Below are 13,315 nucleotides of genomic sequence, written 5' to 3'. Positions count from 1 at the left end.
CCCTGGCTCCTGGGTTTGTAGGGACACTGTCTGCTCTGTGGTACAGAGTCCTGATCACTCCTAACTTGTGTGATGTGAGTATCAGTCACATGGAAGCTGTGCTTAAAAGCCTGAATTTTGCCTGAAACTCTCAGACTGAAGAAGTCTCTTGGAGGAGAGACGAAATGTTTCATTAGAGAAGAACCCGTCCAGAAGACCTATACAATATTTTTTCTTTTGAAAATAATAACGTTTAAAACAACAATTTTATGTCACTTTTATTTATAAAGCATGTTTACAAAGAGACTGACAAAAAAAAGTGATGCAGTAATCCTGAGGTTGCAGGTTCAAGCCCAGGTTGCACCAAGGCCATCCTCCATACAACATGCAAGTTTCTTTTTGTTCACAAATAATATTTTTGGTTTAATCTGAAATGGGTTTTTTTTTTAGAGTATGGGTAGTCTAATGACTCCTAACAGCAATCACGTGATTCATTTTAATATTTACTGATGATGTAATCATTTATCAGCATAAACAAAAACAGCAGCACATAAAAACAACCAGTGTTTTCTGAACTTTTATTGCTGATGTGAGACGCTACGGCTTCAGTTGTGCTTGAAACTTTGAGGCTTTACCTGCGCACCACGTCAGAGTACTTATGTCAGCTATGTTGTGTTTGTGGGGCTGTTACAGCATTTTTCTTTTAATTTGAAAGTCCGAATAAGTCAGATCTAGGAAACGTCAGATCCGACCTTACTGTGTTACATGTGTAAGTTGGAAAATTAGTAGGATTTGCTAATTATTGTGCTCAGACAGTGACCATGTTGACTATTAAGAATATCAGACATAAACAATAAATTTATCTGCACTTAATCCTGCAGCTACCATAACTAGGCACTTGCACCATCCCCACAAACTCCCATGTGGAGGCGGAGCTTCATTATAATGGAGGAGCAAAGATACTGGTTTAATCAAACACAAAATTATAAATGGGTAGGATTTAGAGAACAAGGCTGGTCAGATTGACCACTGAATCACTTGAAAAATAAATCATTTGAGGGGCAGTTTGCTTTTTTATTGCTGCTTGACAAACTGACATCGTTATACTGCAGCCAACCACCAGGGGGCGCTCCTCATTTTCGACTTTCGCTTCTGCGTTACGTCACTACGTCCAATTTTTATGTCGTCCACACAAGTTTATAAAATTATTGCGCATTAAATATTGTTTGAGGAACATGGCTGACCTAATCACTAAAAAAAACATATTCAAAAAGCGAGGATAAATGTCATCAACCTTCATTAAATCAGACGTTTCTCCAACAAGAGTTGACTATTTAATTATAATATACTTACAGGCTCATTCAGTTCAACTGTTGTGCTGTTTCCTTCTCCATCAAAAACATTAAACGTTTTCCCTGATGGGTTAACCTTAAACGACAAAGCAAACACTCTGTGTTACCATCAAGGTAAATGTCAGCAAACATTGTTATTCAACCTAAGTGCAAAGCCACCCGACCTTTCCGACACGACCGACGAGACACACCGGTCGGTTAATGTACTGCGACAGCATCGAGCAGTTTATTCTTGGTTTAGGAACATCCAGGACGCCTGCCATCTTCGTGTCTTTACTTCTGTGGCGCCGTTCAACTCCAATAGAACACACCAGAGCGCGGGAAACCCAAGTGAGTTTGTTTTGTGTACTGGGGTAGCCCGCGCAGGCGGAGTTTCCACACTCTAGTGTAAAACACGAGGGGACTTTTTTTAACGGATTATTTGGTGATGAAAACCGAGCGCCTCCTTTCTTTGTGACGACACATCCGCGGTGCTCCACGATTCTAGTCCCCAGAAACATTAGTAAACAATTCCGCTACGTCTGGAAAAAGAATAATTTAACCCTGAAGTTTTAAAGCTGTTATTAGTTTTCACAAGAGCACGATTCAAAATTATTCCGGTGGCGTCAAACAAATAACGAACACGGACGATTTTGCGTAAAGTTCCGAGGAAAGACATGTAGGATATTATTTTAGTTAAACAGCGGTTAAAGGGGGGAACGAACCACCCTGTTGCACCAGATGATGACCCGATCCATAACAACCATGAACTGATCAGCGTATTTCTCAACTTCACAGGCCTAAACAGTAAGAAAATCACTTTTTAAATATATAATAATATATTTAAAATTATTATATATTTGTCTTAAAAAGTATTATATCGCTACACGTTTGTAAAAACTTCAGATCAACAAATCCGAGCGCTTTTTGTACTGTATGTGAAACAAACGTGACACCAAAAAGTGGTTTACTTAATGGACACTTCCGCTCCCATTCTCTTGAACTGAACTGCTGTTTATTTTTATTTTTTGTGCAGATAAAAGAAAATGTTCAGTTTTCTTGGACTCCGTAAGGACTCAAAGAAGTCAACATCCGACAAGGAAGCAGATGGAGGTTTTGTTATTGTTGGTGAGTCAGCATTCCTCCTGTGGGTTGAAAATAGTTTGAGTCTTATAGGTCAAATGTGAGAAGATATATTCTTTTTAAAATGCACTTCTTAACTGGCTTATATATCCAAGAAAACCTTGCATTATGGCAAATAAACAGCAATATTTAAATTGTAACTTTGATTTACTGCTTTTTTAACCAAAACAAAGCCAACATCAGTGCTGCTGTCGTGTAATCCTGAGGCTGCAGGTTCGAGCCCAGGTTGTGTCAGGAAGTGCATTTGGTGTAAAAGAACAAATCTTTCATGCTGTGGCAACCCCTGCAGAAAAAACAAGCTCTGACTCATCAGTCACTCGTTTGGGATTTTTCTTCTTTTCGGCTGCTACTCTCAGCAGGGGTCAGCACAGCAAGCAAAGTGTCACAACTCTGGAAAATGAGTGACTTTTGTCTTCTGCTCAGCCATCAGATGTCTCTTTCTCCTACTTGTCTAATAAAGAGTGTCGCCATCAGCTTTTAATTCCCATCAACTGTTGGGTGTTTGTGGAAAGAACTCATACAGTCCTTTATCTGTTCGATCTGGAAATCTTAAAGTGTGACATTTAGAAAGTTGTTAGCAACTTTTAAAAACTGCACATCGTGTGCCCGCCTTTGGCCAAATACTTCTACTCGGACACCAGAGACACCTTGTGACTCACTTCTGTTTTAATTACACACGAGCTGGGCTTCGCCATCGGCGCAGAACAGGGTATTGGCTGCAGTAATTCTGTGTGCAGCTGTTTGGATCAGCTGAAGACCTTTTAAATAAGATTTATTTTAAAATATATGCAGTTTAAGTTAAAGCAGTGTAAAGGACAAATGTGTAGGAAGCTCAAGCCAACCATAACTATAAGATTTATCAAAAAGGAACAGAATGAAGCCCACTTTAAAACTGCAGCTGTTATTGGCTTTTTGCTGGAGTCAGTTCTCATCAGAACCACCTGAACGACTCTGAGAACTTGAGACGTGAAATCCCTGGATTTGTTGAAAGGATGATAAGCCTGTTTGGCCACAGTTTTTAATAATAAGGGAGGTCTAATATAAAGCCCAGGAGAGGTGGAAAACAGACACTCAATACCTTAATGCCGTTCCCATGAGCAAACATGTAGCTGACACTATTATGCTAAATTAGGGATTTGTTACTGTAGAAGACTGACGTTAGGAGATGGGGATATAAGCTCTGAGACTTTTTCTTTGAAACTAAACAGAACTATAGATAATTATAGGGGTGTAAGAAAATATCGATACACTGAAATATCGCGATATTTCATTTCCCGATACTGTATCGATATTCTAAAGCCCTGTATTGATTTTTTTATTAAGGTTTAAAATGTCAACTTTCCTGCCAGCCGTTCATTTTTATGTTGTAGTTCAGCCTCTGACCACTAGTTGGCAGCAGTGAGCCAGACATTTGGCTCCTCTACCTCTTGAAGTAGAGGCTATTGTTAAGTGTTGGGTGACCATATTGTAAATTAATATTAAAAACTAAAAGCTGCAAAAAATATATTTTCAAACTATTTATTGTCAAATTTAGTCTAATAATTGAAAACATGGATGAAATAAGAAATATGAAACAAATAAAAATACAAAGCAGAACACAGCTAAATGTATCAAAAGTATGTCTCTGTAATATTAGAATTTTCTGAGACAATGAATTTTGGTTTTTCCTTTTTTTCCCTGTAAGAGGTTTTTATTTAATAGAATTTTTGGACAAAAAAATCGTAATATATCGCCTTGCTTATAGTATCGCAATATATCGGGATATATCGCATCGTGACCCCTCTGTCATGATATGTATCGTATCGCCAAATTCTTGCCAATACACAGCCCTAGATAATTAATTAAAAATGTAGTTAATAACCTATGGTCACGCGACCACCACCTTGAGGGCCTCAAAAGAGGGCCGTGGGACCACATTGATTTTGAATAAGGTGCAATACACTTTCTCACCACTAGTAGCGGTAGTGCGCCTTTCAGATGTTTAACAACTTTTTTAATATGTAGAAGAAGAAACATAGAAAGCTGCTTAGAATTGAAACTTATTTTAAATGAAAAATAGAAGCAAAAATGAAGGTAATCCATCAAAAAACACCAAAGTTTGTCACTAATATGAAGTGCAGCCTCTGGTTCTACCATGCAATATTTTAAAAGTTCAAATCATCAAACACGGTTGCAGATACAACTATATTTTAATTTGCACTTTATCAAATTAATTTTTATAGTATATATTTTTATATTTTTAATGTATTTTAAAGAAACTTTAAACTTGTCAAAAAGCTGTTGTTACTGTTATTGTTTGTCACTAATATGAAGAACAGCTTCTGTTTCTACCATGCAATGTCAAAATCACATGCTATATTTTCATTTGTACTTTATCAAATTTATTTTTAGTTTTTTTATATTTGAAACATTTAAACATTTTTAATTTAATTATTTATGCCCACAATTTTATTTATTGAATTTTCTATTTATATTTGTATATTTATATTTTGTTATGGACAGGTTACAATATAAAAATGTTTGTTGTAATCATGTCTTGTGATTATTTGACAGGAGTTTTACTTTTAAACTGTAAGTGTATTTAATTTAGTTATGATGTAAATACAATAAAATTAAACCAAGATTTAGATTAGAATAATTATCATTTTGATCCATACATTGTTAATGTCTGACTGGGCCTCGTGCCACATTATGTTCAATAAATTGGGCCCGAGGTCAAAAAGGTTAAGAACCCCTGGTTTAACTAATTTAGTTCAATTTATTTATATAGCACCAAATCACAACAATTGTTGTCTCAGGGCACTGTACACAAAAAATAAAATAAAAATAAAATAAAAATAAAATCTAAAGAAGCCAGCAGATTGTGTTGAATCTTCACTTCTAGCACAGTGGTGACAGTAGAGAGGAAAAACTGCCTTTGAACAGGAAGTAACCTCCGGCAGGGCCAGGCTCAGGACAGGAGACCATCTGCCTCGACCGGCTGGTTTGGAGGACAGGAAAGAGACACAGACAAACACAGAAGAACTGGGCCAGGTGTTGTTTCTTCTGGAAGAGAGACAAAGAAAACACGTTATTGATAGAAGTAATTATAACATGTAGAGGAGAAAGACTAAAGACAGCAGCAGAGTGAGGAAATGTGCTCAGTTTGTCCTCCAGCAGTCTGAGCCTACAGCAGCAGAACTAAGGAATAAAAAAAACCCTAAACCTAAGGATTTATCAAAAAGGAAAGTCTTTATCCGTCGTGGTGAAGTGAGAACTTTTGGCGAAGCTCTCGATTTACCGGTCGGTCTACGTTCCTACCCTTATCTATGGCCACAAGCTTTGGGTAGTGACTGAAAGAGCGAGATTGCAGATAGAAGTGGTCAAAATGAGTTTCCTCCGCAGAGTGTCTGGTAGGGTTGGGCGATAAATCAATTTAATCGATTAATTCAAATTTTCCATTTATAAAAATTTACTTTTCGGAATATGGAGATATTTTCACACCAGTGCACTCTTTGGGGCTTCTGTATTTCAGAGGTCACCCCACCTGTCCCTCAAGATGCTTGGTACATGACATGACAATATGGCAGCTAGCAAAGAGGATCTACTTCTCAAAAACGGCACTGTTCCTTCAGTTTTCTGGAACTGGTTAGGTTTCACAACCTCGAACTTGGAGCAACAAACCCCTCACTGCAAAATCTGTTTGAAGGCTCTTGCTACAAAAAGCAGGAGTACAACAAATTTSTTTCGACACCTGAAACAGAGGCACTCCGTTAAGTGGGAAACAAAATCGATTAAATCGAAAATCAAATTTCGGGCCAAATTGCCCAGCCCTAGTGTCTGGGCTCTCCCTTAGAGATAGGGTGATAAGGTCAGTCATCCAGGAGGGACCCAGAGTAGAGCCGCTGCTCCTCCACGTCGAGCGGAGCCAGTTGAGGTGGTTCATCTGGTTAGGATGCCTCCTGGACGCCTCCCTGGTGAGGTGTTCCAGGCACGTCCCACTGGGAGGAGACCCAGAGGAAGACCCAGGATGCACTTTTCTTTTGCCTTATTATTCTCATTGGACTTTAAGCAGGGATAACGTTGACTAGACAGAAGTTAGCTAACAGCTACTTGTCTTTGTTTAACGACACTGTTCAGCCAATTTGAAGTGGAATTTTATTGAACAGTTAATAACTTCCTGGTTGTCGATTGTGCTTTAAAAGCTCCAGTTGGAGAAGTAGGGTTTGCATCCGACAGGACTGATGAGCTTACAGCTAGTCCGAGTGGGGCCACGAGCAAACTGGATCTTAAAACTACTTTCACAGAGGTTCACAAAAACATTTAAAAACCTCTTTGCATTGCTGTCAGTTCCACTTTAAACTTTTCTTTCTATGATATTCTAGTTGCAAGTACGATAGGCAGCAGCCTAGCTGTAGCACATCCAGTGCAGCCTGGGGTACGCCCAGCAGGAGTTTCACAATATTATACCAGGCAGTGCGAAATTCACAGAGGTACAAAGGTTTTTTTAAAACAGTATTCAAATAATCTGATGTGCAATTTTAAAAGACTTATTAGTGTTTGTTCCTCAGTACGGTTCAAGCAGACCTACTTCCAACCAACCTTTAAAATTTTATACACTTGTACTGCTGTCAGTTTTGCATTAAAGGGTTACTCCGAAGTATCATGACATTGCCTTTTTTCTGCAATGTTTCTCTAAAAACAGGTAACAAATTTCGTTGAGACTTCTTAGTTATAAAGATACTTATTCAGACCGTTGTTTCACTGATGGCAGCTGTGGTTTAAATAAGATTTCAGTTAATTGTTTTCAGCATCTTTCATTTGATCTGCAGGAGAGACGACAGAAGAACAGAGGCGGAGGATGCCGACCATGAACGTCACACAGCCCTCAACAAATGTCATAGTACAGCCATTAAAGGTGAGTTTTTTAAACAACCCTCAAGGATCAGGACTGCTCAGCCCTGCTCTAGAACGACTCTCAGTTACTGCCACACCAAGTTTTAGCTCAGCATCTTTAAAGTGCCTGTGACATCAAATTTTTGTAATAAGCATGAATGCATTTTTGGAGAGTCAACATTGATAACATGTTGCAAAACACATTTCACTTTGCTGAGATGAACGGTTGTTGAGATATTTGCCTGTGAAGAAACAGGAAGTGATGTCAAAGAGGAATGTCAGCATGTAAACAGAGCATCGTTACAAAAGCTAACAACACAGACTGTAGAGAATAATCTGGTGTTTTTATAGATTGTTTTAGTCGCTATCAAAGAGAGACGAAGAAGAGTTAGAGTTTAAAAAAATTGTTTTAAGACCAGTGAGTTCATTTTATTAACGAATTCCCCTTTGATGTCACTTCCTGTTTCACTTTGGCTGAGCCAAATTCAAGAGAAAATTGGCCAGTTATGTGACAAAATGGGTAAAATCATGTGCCAATTTTATTAAATATAAAGATGTTTTCTTTGAATTTTTGTACTTGAAGGTTAGGCATGTCACAGGCACTTTAAAACTGACTAAGTTGTGGCCGTTTGTGTGTTGGCTGTAGTGAGTAGGTTGCGGTGGCCATCTTGAATTAGCTTGACTCCAAAAAAGTGAATTAGTTTTGGATGTAGATGTAACTTTTACTTTGAGAGTTTTAATAAAAGACGTCCAGTTTTTCATTAGATACTTTGCTAACAGACAGGCAGAGAGGATAGTAAATAGTTAACGTCAAAGATTTAGAAAAAGTTTCGACATCTTGGACCATAAGTCATAAATCTATTTTCATCAACAGCATTAAACCTTAAACTTAGAACCATGTTCAAAACCTGTAAAGTACTTCATAACTCTCAGTTTGGCACAGATTCACCCATGTTTGTTTGGCACCTTCCACAGCACTCGTGTTGTGTGCCATCTTTCTGGTCCCCGTGTCATCAGGTTATCACAGAATAGTTCCTACCCTCTTGCTTCCAAGCTTCACTTGACAGACGGAGTTGACCAGAATGGGTAATAAGTTTAATAACAGATCTTGCAGGAACAGTTAACGCTTTCAGCTACTATCACATCAAATTTTATAGCTTATAATCTGTAAATTCACTGAGTTTTAGCTGTTTTTATGTTGTGTACTGTGGATTGGCTGAGGCAGCCATCTTGAATTGGGTTGACTCGAAGAACTAATTAGTTGCAGATGTTTATCCAGTAATTACTTTGTGAGTTTCAATAAAATACTCAAGCTGATTAAAACCCCTTAACAGTCATCCCTGAAAATCCTTGAAAGCCTTTCATAATTGTATTTTTTTTGGTAAGGGTGTCAAGCTTAAGGTAAGAACCAGAGGAAGTTGTCTGACACTCTGGGTTTCAAAATAAATGCCCTCAAACCGTACCATTTTTTTTTACCTTCGGTGGAACAAAGACTGTTTAAGGAATTTTGCTAACACTAGAAATAAGCACACACTGGCAAAAAACAATGCTGGCCCTCAGCGGTGGATGATTCAACTCAAACCCCAGTATCCCCAACGTTTCTGGAAATGGCGTTTGTAAATCAAAGTAATCTATCTCCTTTTTCCTTCCAGCCATCTTATCCAGTTTCACCTCGACCCGTTGCCGAAAAGCCCCTCACACCTTTACACCCCTCCGGACCAGCAGAGGGCCCCCCGGCTGTTGAAGCTGCTTCAACCCTCCCAGATCTCCTCGGGGACATCCCCTTCACCTTGGCCCCCCACGTGTTGGCCTTGCAGGCAGGCTTCTCCGTCGTCCCCGATGTGCTTCTGTCCCGCGACATGAACTACAACCTCGCCAGTTTTCAGTACGATTTCACCTTAGAGAACTCGGTGCTTCACAGTAACTAGTTCAGCACCGTGAAACTGGCTTAACGTGACTAGTTTTAGCTAGAAAACAAAACCGCAAAGGCAGAAAAATCTATATTTGTGAGCAAATCTAATTATCGTTAAATAGACATTAACTTAAATTAGCTGTGGTAAACGGTGCAGCCTTAAGTTACTCTGATTGTTTTTCATTAAGAGCCATATAAATCTAATTTACCTCAGAGTTTACAAATTAATGTAGGTTAAACATTTCATTGGCAAGCAGAATAAATGAACTTTTTTGGTGTTGCAACAAATGCAGACTTGATCCTTGTTACTTTTATTAAAACTTAAAGACGTTTAGGATGGAATTTGTGATTGGTTAAGACTTCTATGACAAATGCTGCAGATCATGTGCAATTTGTTTGGATTATGTTACAGGAAAAATATCCCAGCTTAAAACATGTTTTAGATCTTATAGTCTCTATTTGAGCCTACTGAAAGCTTTTAATCTGGAGTAAAATCAAAAGTCCTTGTGGCTAATTTCCATTTACGGGGTAGTCTGATCACATTTGAAGTGATAATCATAATTACCAATAGGTAACACTTTACCAGCTGTATGTATGGAGAGAAGTGCAGAAGTCTTCCTTCTGGCTAACGGCGAGCCAAACAAATGAAGTTGAATTGTTTTTCAGGGATGTGGGGCTCCTTCAGCTTCTATTTGCAAATCACGTGATTCTTGTCTAATTTATCCAAGAATGTCCTTCGGTCATTGCACTGAGTCGTTCCTGTTGAAGCAAGTCATTTCTCACTAAATTCTAATAATAAGTTTAACAATAACCTTTATCTTTTCTTAAAAACAGCTTCCATATCATCCAGTAGCCCTGTATGTGGTAAAATAATGACAGTCTGTTGGTAAAATTACAAAATACAGCTTGACTCAACACTGCAAGGTTTTTGTTACAAATTCAAAGCATGCAGTGAAGAAGTCATTTAAAGGGGACATTATCCTTTTAAATCTACTTTTTCTCATTTAAATCATTCAGTTGGGGTCTGTATATAGTGGAACTGCAATGCTTTGATCTGAATTCCTCCTTATTGTAACTTCACAAGCCCCTTTCACCTCTGTTCTGAGGTGTGTCTCGGATCAACTTGTTTTGGTGCTCTCTTTAAATGCAAATGAGGCATTTTACACACCTCCACCATGTTCATCCATTATTGTAGTTTGATAGCAGAGATACAGTCATGGAACGGCACAGAAACCTTTTATTTACAAATTGATGTCAACAATGGAAGACATGTTGGACCTGGAGTCCGACCCAAAAAGGAAAATGAAGACGACATAATTGGCAGTTCCATTGCAAATAATTTGTTTGCATTAAGAAGACCCATCTTGGTTGGACTTGCATCCCTCACCAACAAGAGTTGTCACCAAATCAGTGGTCTTAAGTTTTGGAGGTTTACTCCTGGTGTGAGGGACATTGTCCTGATGACTCACACTTAACCTCAGAACTCAAACTCTAGTCAACTGTGAATGCTAAAGCTATGTTAAATACATGCAACTTTAGGCAATAAGCAAAATTACCATTTGTCATGCTGAAAAACCAGTCCATGTGACGTCACTGAATGAGCCTGTAAAACAACTCTTCTTTTATAAAAGGCATACAGATATAAAAGAGGGCGACATTTGTGTTAAAATCCACTGTGTTTTATGTGACACAGTTTAGTTTGTCAATGTTTTCTCAATTAAACTGCATTCATGTTACTATGTGAACGTGCACAGCAGACTCACTGATGTCCAAATTCAGGGGCTGCATCCTTCGAAGGCCGAATGTGAAGGCTGGTTATGTCACAATGACGCGCCGAAGAAGGCTGTCCAAATTCGAAGGCTCCTCCAACTACGACCCATAAATTTGAGGGGCGGGTCCTGTGTATCCTTCTCAGCCCACCCTGTCCCAAGATGCATTGCAGCCTGACCAGGAGTAATAGTGGACAAAGTGAAAGACAGTTTTAAGTGAAAATCTATCAGTACAAAAATGAAATGTTTAAAGCGGTTGTGTTTTATCATTTACATAGACATGTTTTTTAATATTATTCTCATCAGAAATCATCGTAAATGAGCTCATATGGCGGGTACCTTAGTTCTTTGTGTTTTACCTCTAAGCTAATTTTGTAAATTCTTAATATTAATAATTACTATTTTTCTGATTTCAGTCTATTTGCAATCATCATTGCTTCTGTTTAGCGTCGTTACAGTATAGGTGTCAGGACATACGCCGGGGTAAGGGTGGGAATAAAGCTGAACGCTGGACCGTCCAAATTCACAGCCAGTTTCTTCGGTCTTCCCAGTCCACATTGTCTGGGGAGGCTGGGATCTTCGAAGGGTCGAAGGTCCTTGAATTTGGACACAGCCTCCGACTGCCAGGAGTTGAGCAAACTTTTAAATCGACTAAAAGTGATGAATGGGCGATGAATGGATGATGGACTTGCTTCATTGATGAGAATTGAATTTCCTAAAATGTGATCACAATAAATCGTTCCTTAAACGTCGTACACCTGTATACTTATATATTTTTATATTCTGCCAAAAAGTGAAGAACATCCACTTATAGAGAAAGAAATATTTGCATAGTTAAAGTAGGATATGTAGCATAAAGATGGTTTACTCCCCACCAATGTTGATAACGTTTTTCTTTTAAATATGCAACTTTAAACCAAGTTAGAGTTTATTATGTTATGAATTTTTAATACTTTCTTTTTTTTCCTGCAGATCTGTTCAGAACTGTTTATGGCCCATGTTTTTCTGCTTTAGTTGTTTTACTGAGTAACATCTGATGCTTTTTGCATTTGAGCACAAACAGTTATATTGAATTGTTCCACTGCAAGTCTAGGCCCCTCTTTCGAAAGGACATGTTAATTATTACCTGTTTGTGTTGATAAAGTTTCTAAAGTTTCCACACCAATGATTCGATCACCAAAATCAATCAAGTTGTCTTTTTTTCTCCCCATAGGTCCAGTCCCTCCTATGTAGCAGTTCTTTTTCATAGGTAGTTTCATTTAAACCCAGTTTCCTGAGCTTTGAATTAGAGCTTTACTTGGTTTGTATATGTTTTTATTGAACAACCATCCATTTTCTTTTACCTGCTTTTCCTTTTTTGGGTCACATTGGAACTGGTGTCTATCTTGATCGTAAAGAAGAACCTGTAAGAAAAGCTAAAGAGAAAACAATAACTATCAAATAAAACTAATCTGTATTGAATCTGTTTATCTACCAATGAAATTTGTGTTATCAAAATGTACGTTTTGTTGTTTACCTAAAGGTGAAGTTACAATGCTGCTAATTCCAACCCCTTTATTTACCCATCGTTAGACCCTGCACTGTTCATGCTTGAGTTCCAAGTTTCTAATCTACTCCAAATCACAAGCTTTCATACTGTATTGCTGGGAAAAACCACATATAAATGGTACTGTAATTTTTTTTCTGATTGCCAATTATCTTTCTTAGAGTGTTTTGTTTCGCTGACGTTTGCACCTTCATTCATCTTTACCAACCTCTGATTATTTTTCTCTTTGTTTTTGGTAATCGTGTTGTAAATATTGAAAATCTATCAAAAAGTTTGTTTTGCTGGAAATTGACTAGAAACTGTATTTGTTTTGGATGTTTATAAAAGAATCAAATTAGCCGTCCTGCCACTTGTGCCTTGATTGTTTAGACGACCCAATAAAATCTTTGTCCTTACTCCTTTTATTTTCTGGTTATTAGTCATGGTTGGTTGTGATTCAGATGATGAAATATAATTTCAATGAAGAATCTTAGCATTTTTGTACAGTTCTTGCAAATTTGACCGAACATTAACTCAAGTCTGAGAACAACCTTCTTTTATTTGAGACTGTTTAACTTTTGGAGTCAAACCATCCACAGCAAATCAAACTTTTAACAAAATATAAAGCTATTATTTGGTGTAGTATTAGCTGACAATCATTCACTACACATAATCTAAGCTGCAAGAGTTTACAGAATGTGAGATGGTGCGTAATGCTATTTTCAAGGCTTGACCAAAATGGAGCTTGACATTTGTTTTGAGCTTCTGGTACTCAAAGGTG

The 13,315-nt window shown here is 37.9% G+C and overlaps 2 protein-coding genes across 2 annotated transcripts in view; one reads left to right on the top strand and one right to left on the bottom strand.

Annotated features, from left to right (window-relative positions):
• rpa3 (replication protein A3) overlaps positions 1–1,648 on the bottom strand; it is a 3,418-nt gene extending 1,770 nt beyond the window's left edge. The window contains exons 1-2 of the mRNA XM_014019224.1: positions 1,496–1,648; positions 1,333–1,407 (exon numbers count right to left, since the gene is read on the bottom strand). Coding sequence (XP_013874678.1) covers positions 1,333–1,407; positions 1,496–1,594 — 174 coding nt within the window. The 5' untranslated portion in view covers positions 1,595–1,648. The remainder of the gene's footprint in view (positions 1–1,332; positions 1,408–1,495) is intronic.
• Positions 1,649–1,738: 90 nt separating this feature from the next.
• On the top strand, positions 1,739–12,950 carry umad1 (UBAP1-MVB12-associated (UMA) domain containing 1). The gene is made up of 4 exons (XM_014019225.1): positions 1,739–2,117; positions 2,347–2,438; positions 7,265–7,350; positions 8,981–12,950. Exons 2-4 carry the CDS (start codon positions 2,357–2,359, stop codon positions 9,254–9,256), a joined length of 444 nt encoding a protein of 147 aa, XP_013874679.1. The 5' UTR covers positions 1,739–2,117; positions 2,347–2,356; the 3' UTR covers positions 9,257–12,950.
• The last annotated feature ends 365 nt before the right edge of the window (positions 12,951–13,315 follow it).

The sequence above is a fragment of the Austrofundulus limnaeus genome, unplaced genomic scaffold (genome assembly GCF_001266775.1).
Source record: "Austrofundulus limnaeus strain Quisiro unplaced genomic scaffold, Austrofundulus_limnaeus-1.0 Scaffold212, whole genome shotgun sequence".
NCBI classification, from domain to species: domain Eukaryota; kingdom Metazoa; phylum Chordata; class Actinopteri; order Cyprinodontiformes; family Rivulidae; genus Austrofundulus; species Austrofundulus limnaeus.
Note: the sequence above shows the minus strand (reverse complement) of the source record. Positions and strands in the feature narration are given on the sequence as shown.

Bases quoted from the DNA above. Each gene is read 5' to 3' on its own strand.
- umad1 (XM_014019225.1), top strand. From the start codon at position 2,357: ATGTTCAGTTTTCTTGGACTCCGTAAGGACTCAAAGAAGTCAACATCC. The intron at 2,439-7,264 runs GTGAGTCAGCAT...TTTGATCTGCAG, and splicing joins TGGAGGTTTTGTTATTGTTG to GAGAGACGACAGAAGAACAG. The intron at 7,351-8,980 runs GTGAGTTTTTTA...TTTTCCTTCCAG, and splicing joins TCATAGTACAGCCATTAAAG to CCATCTTATCCAGTTTCACC.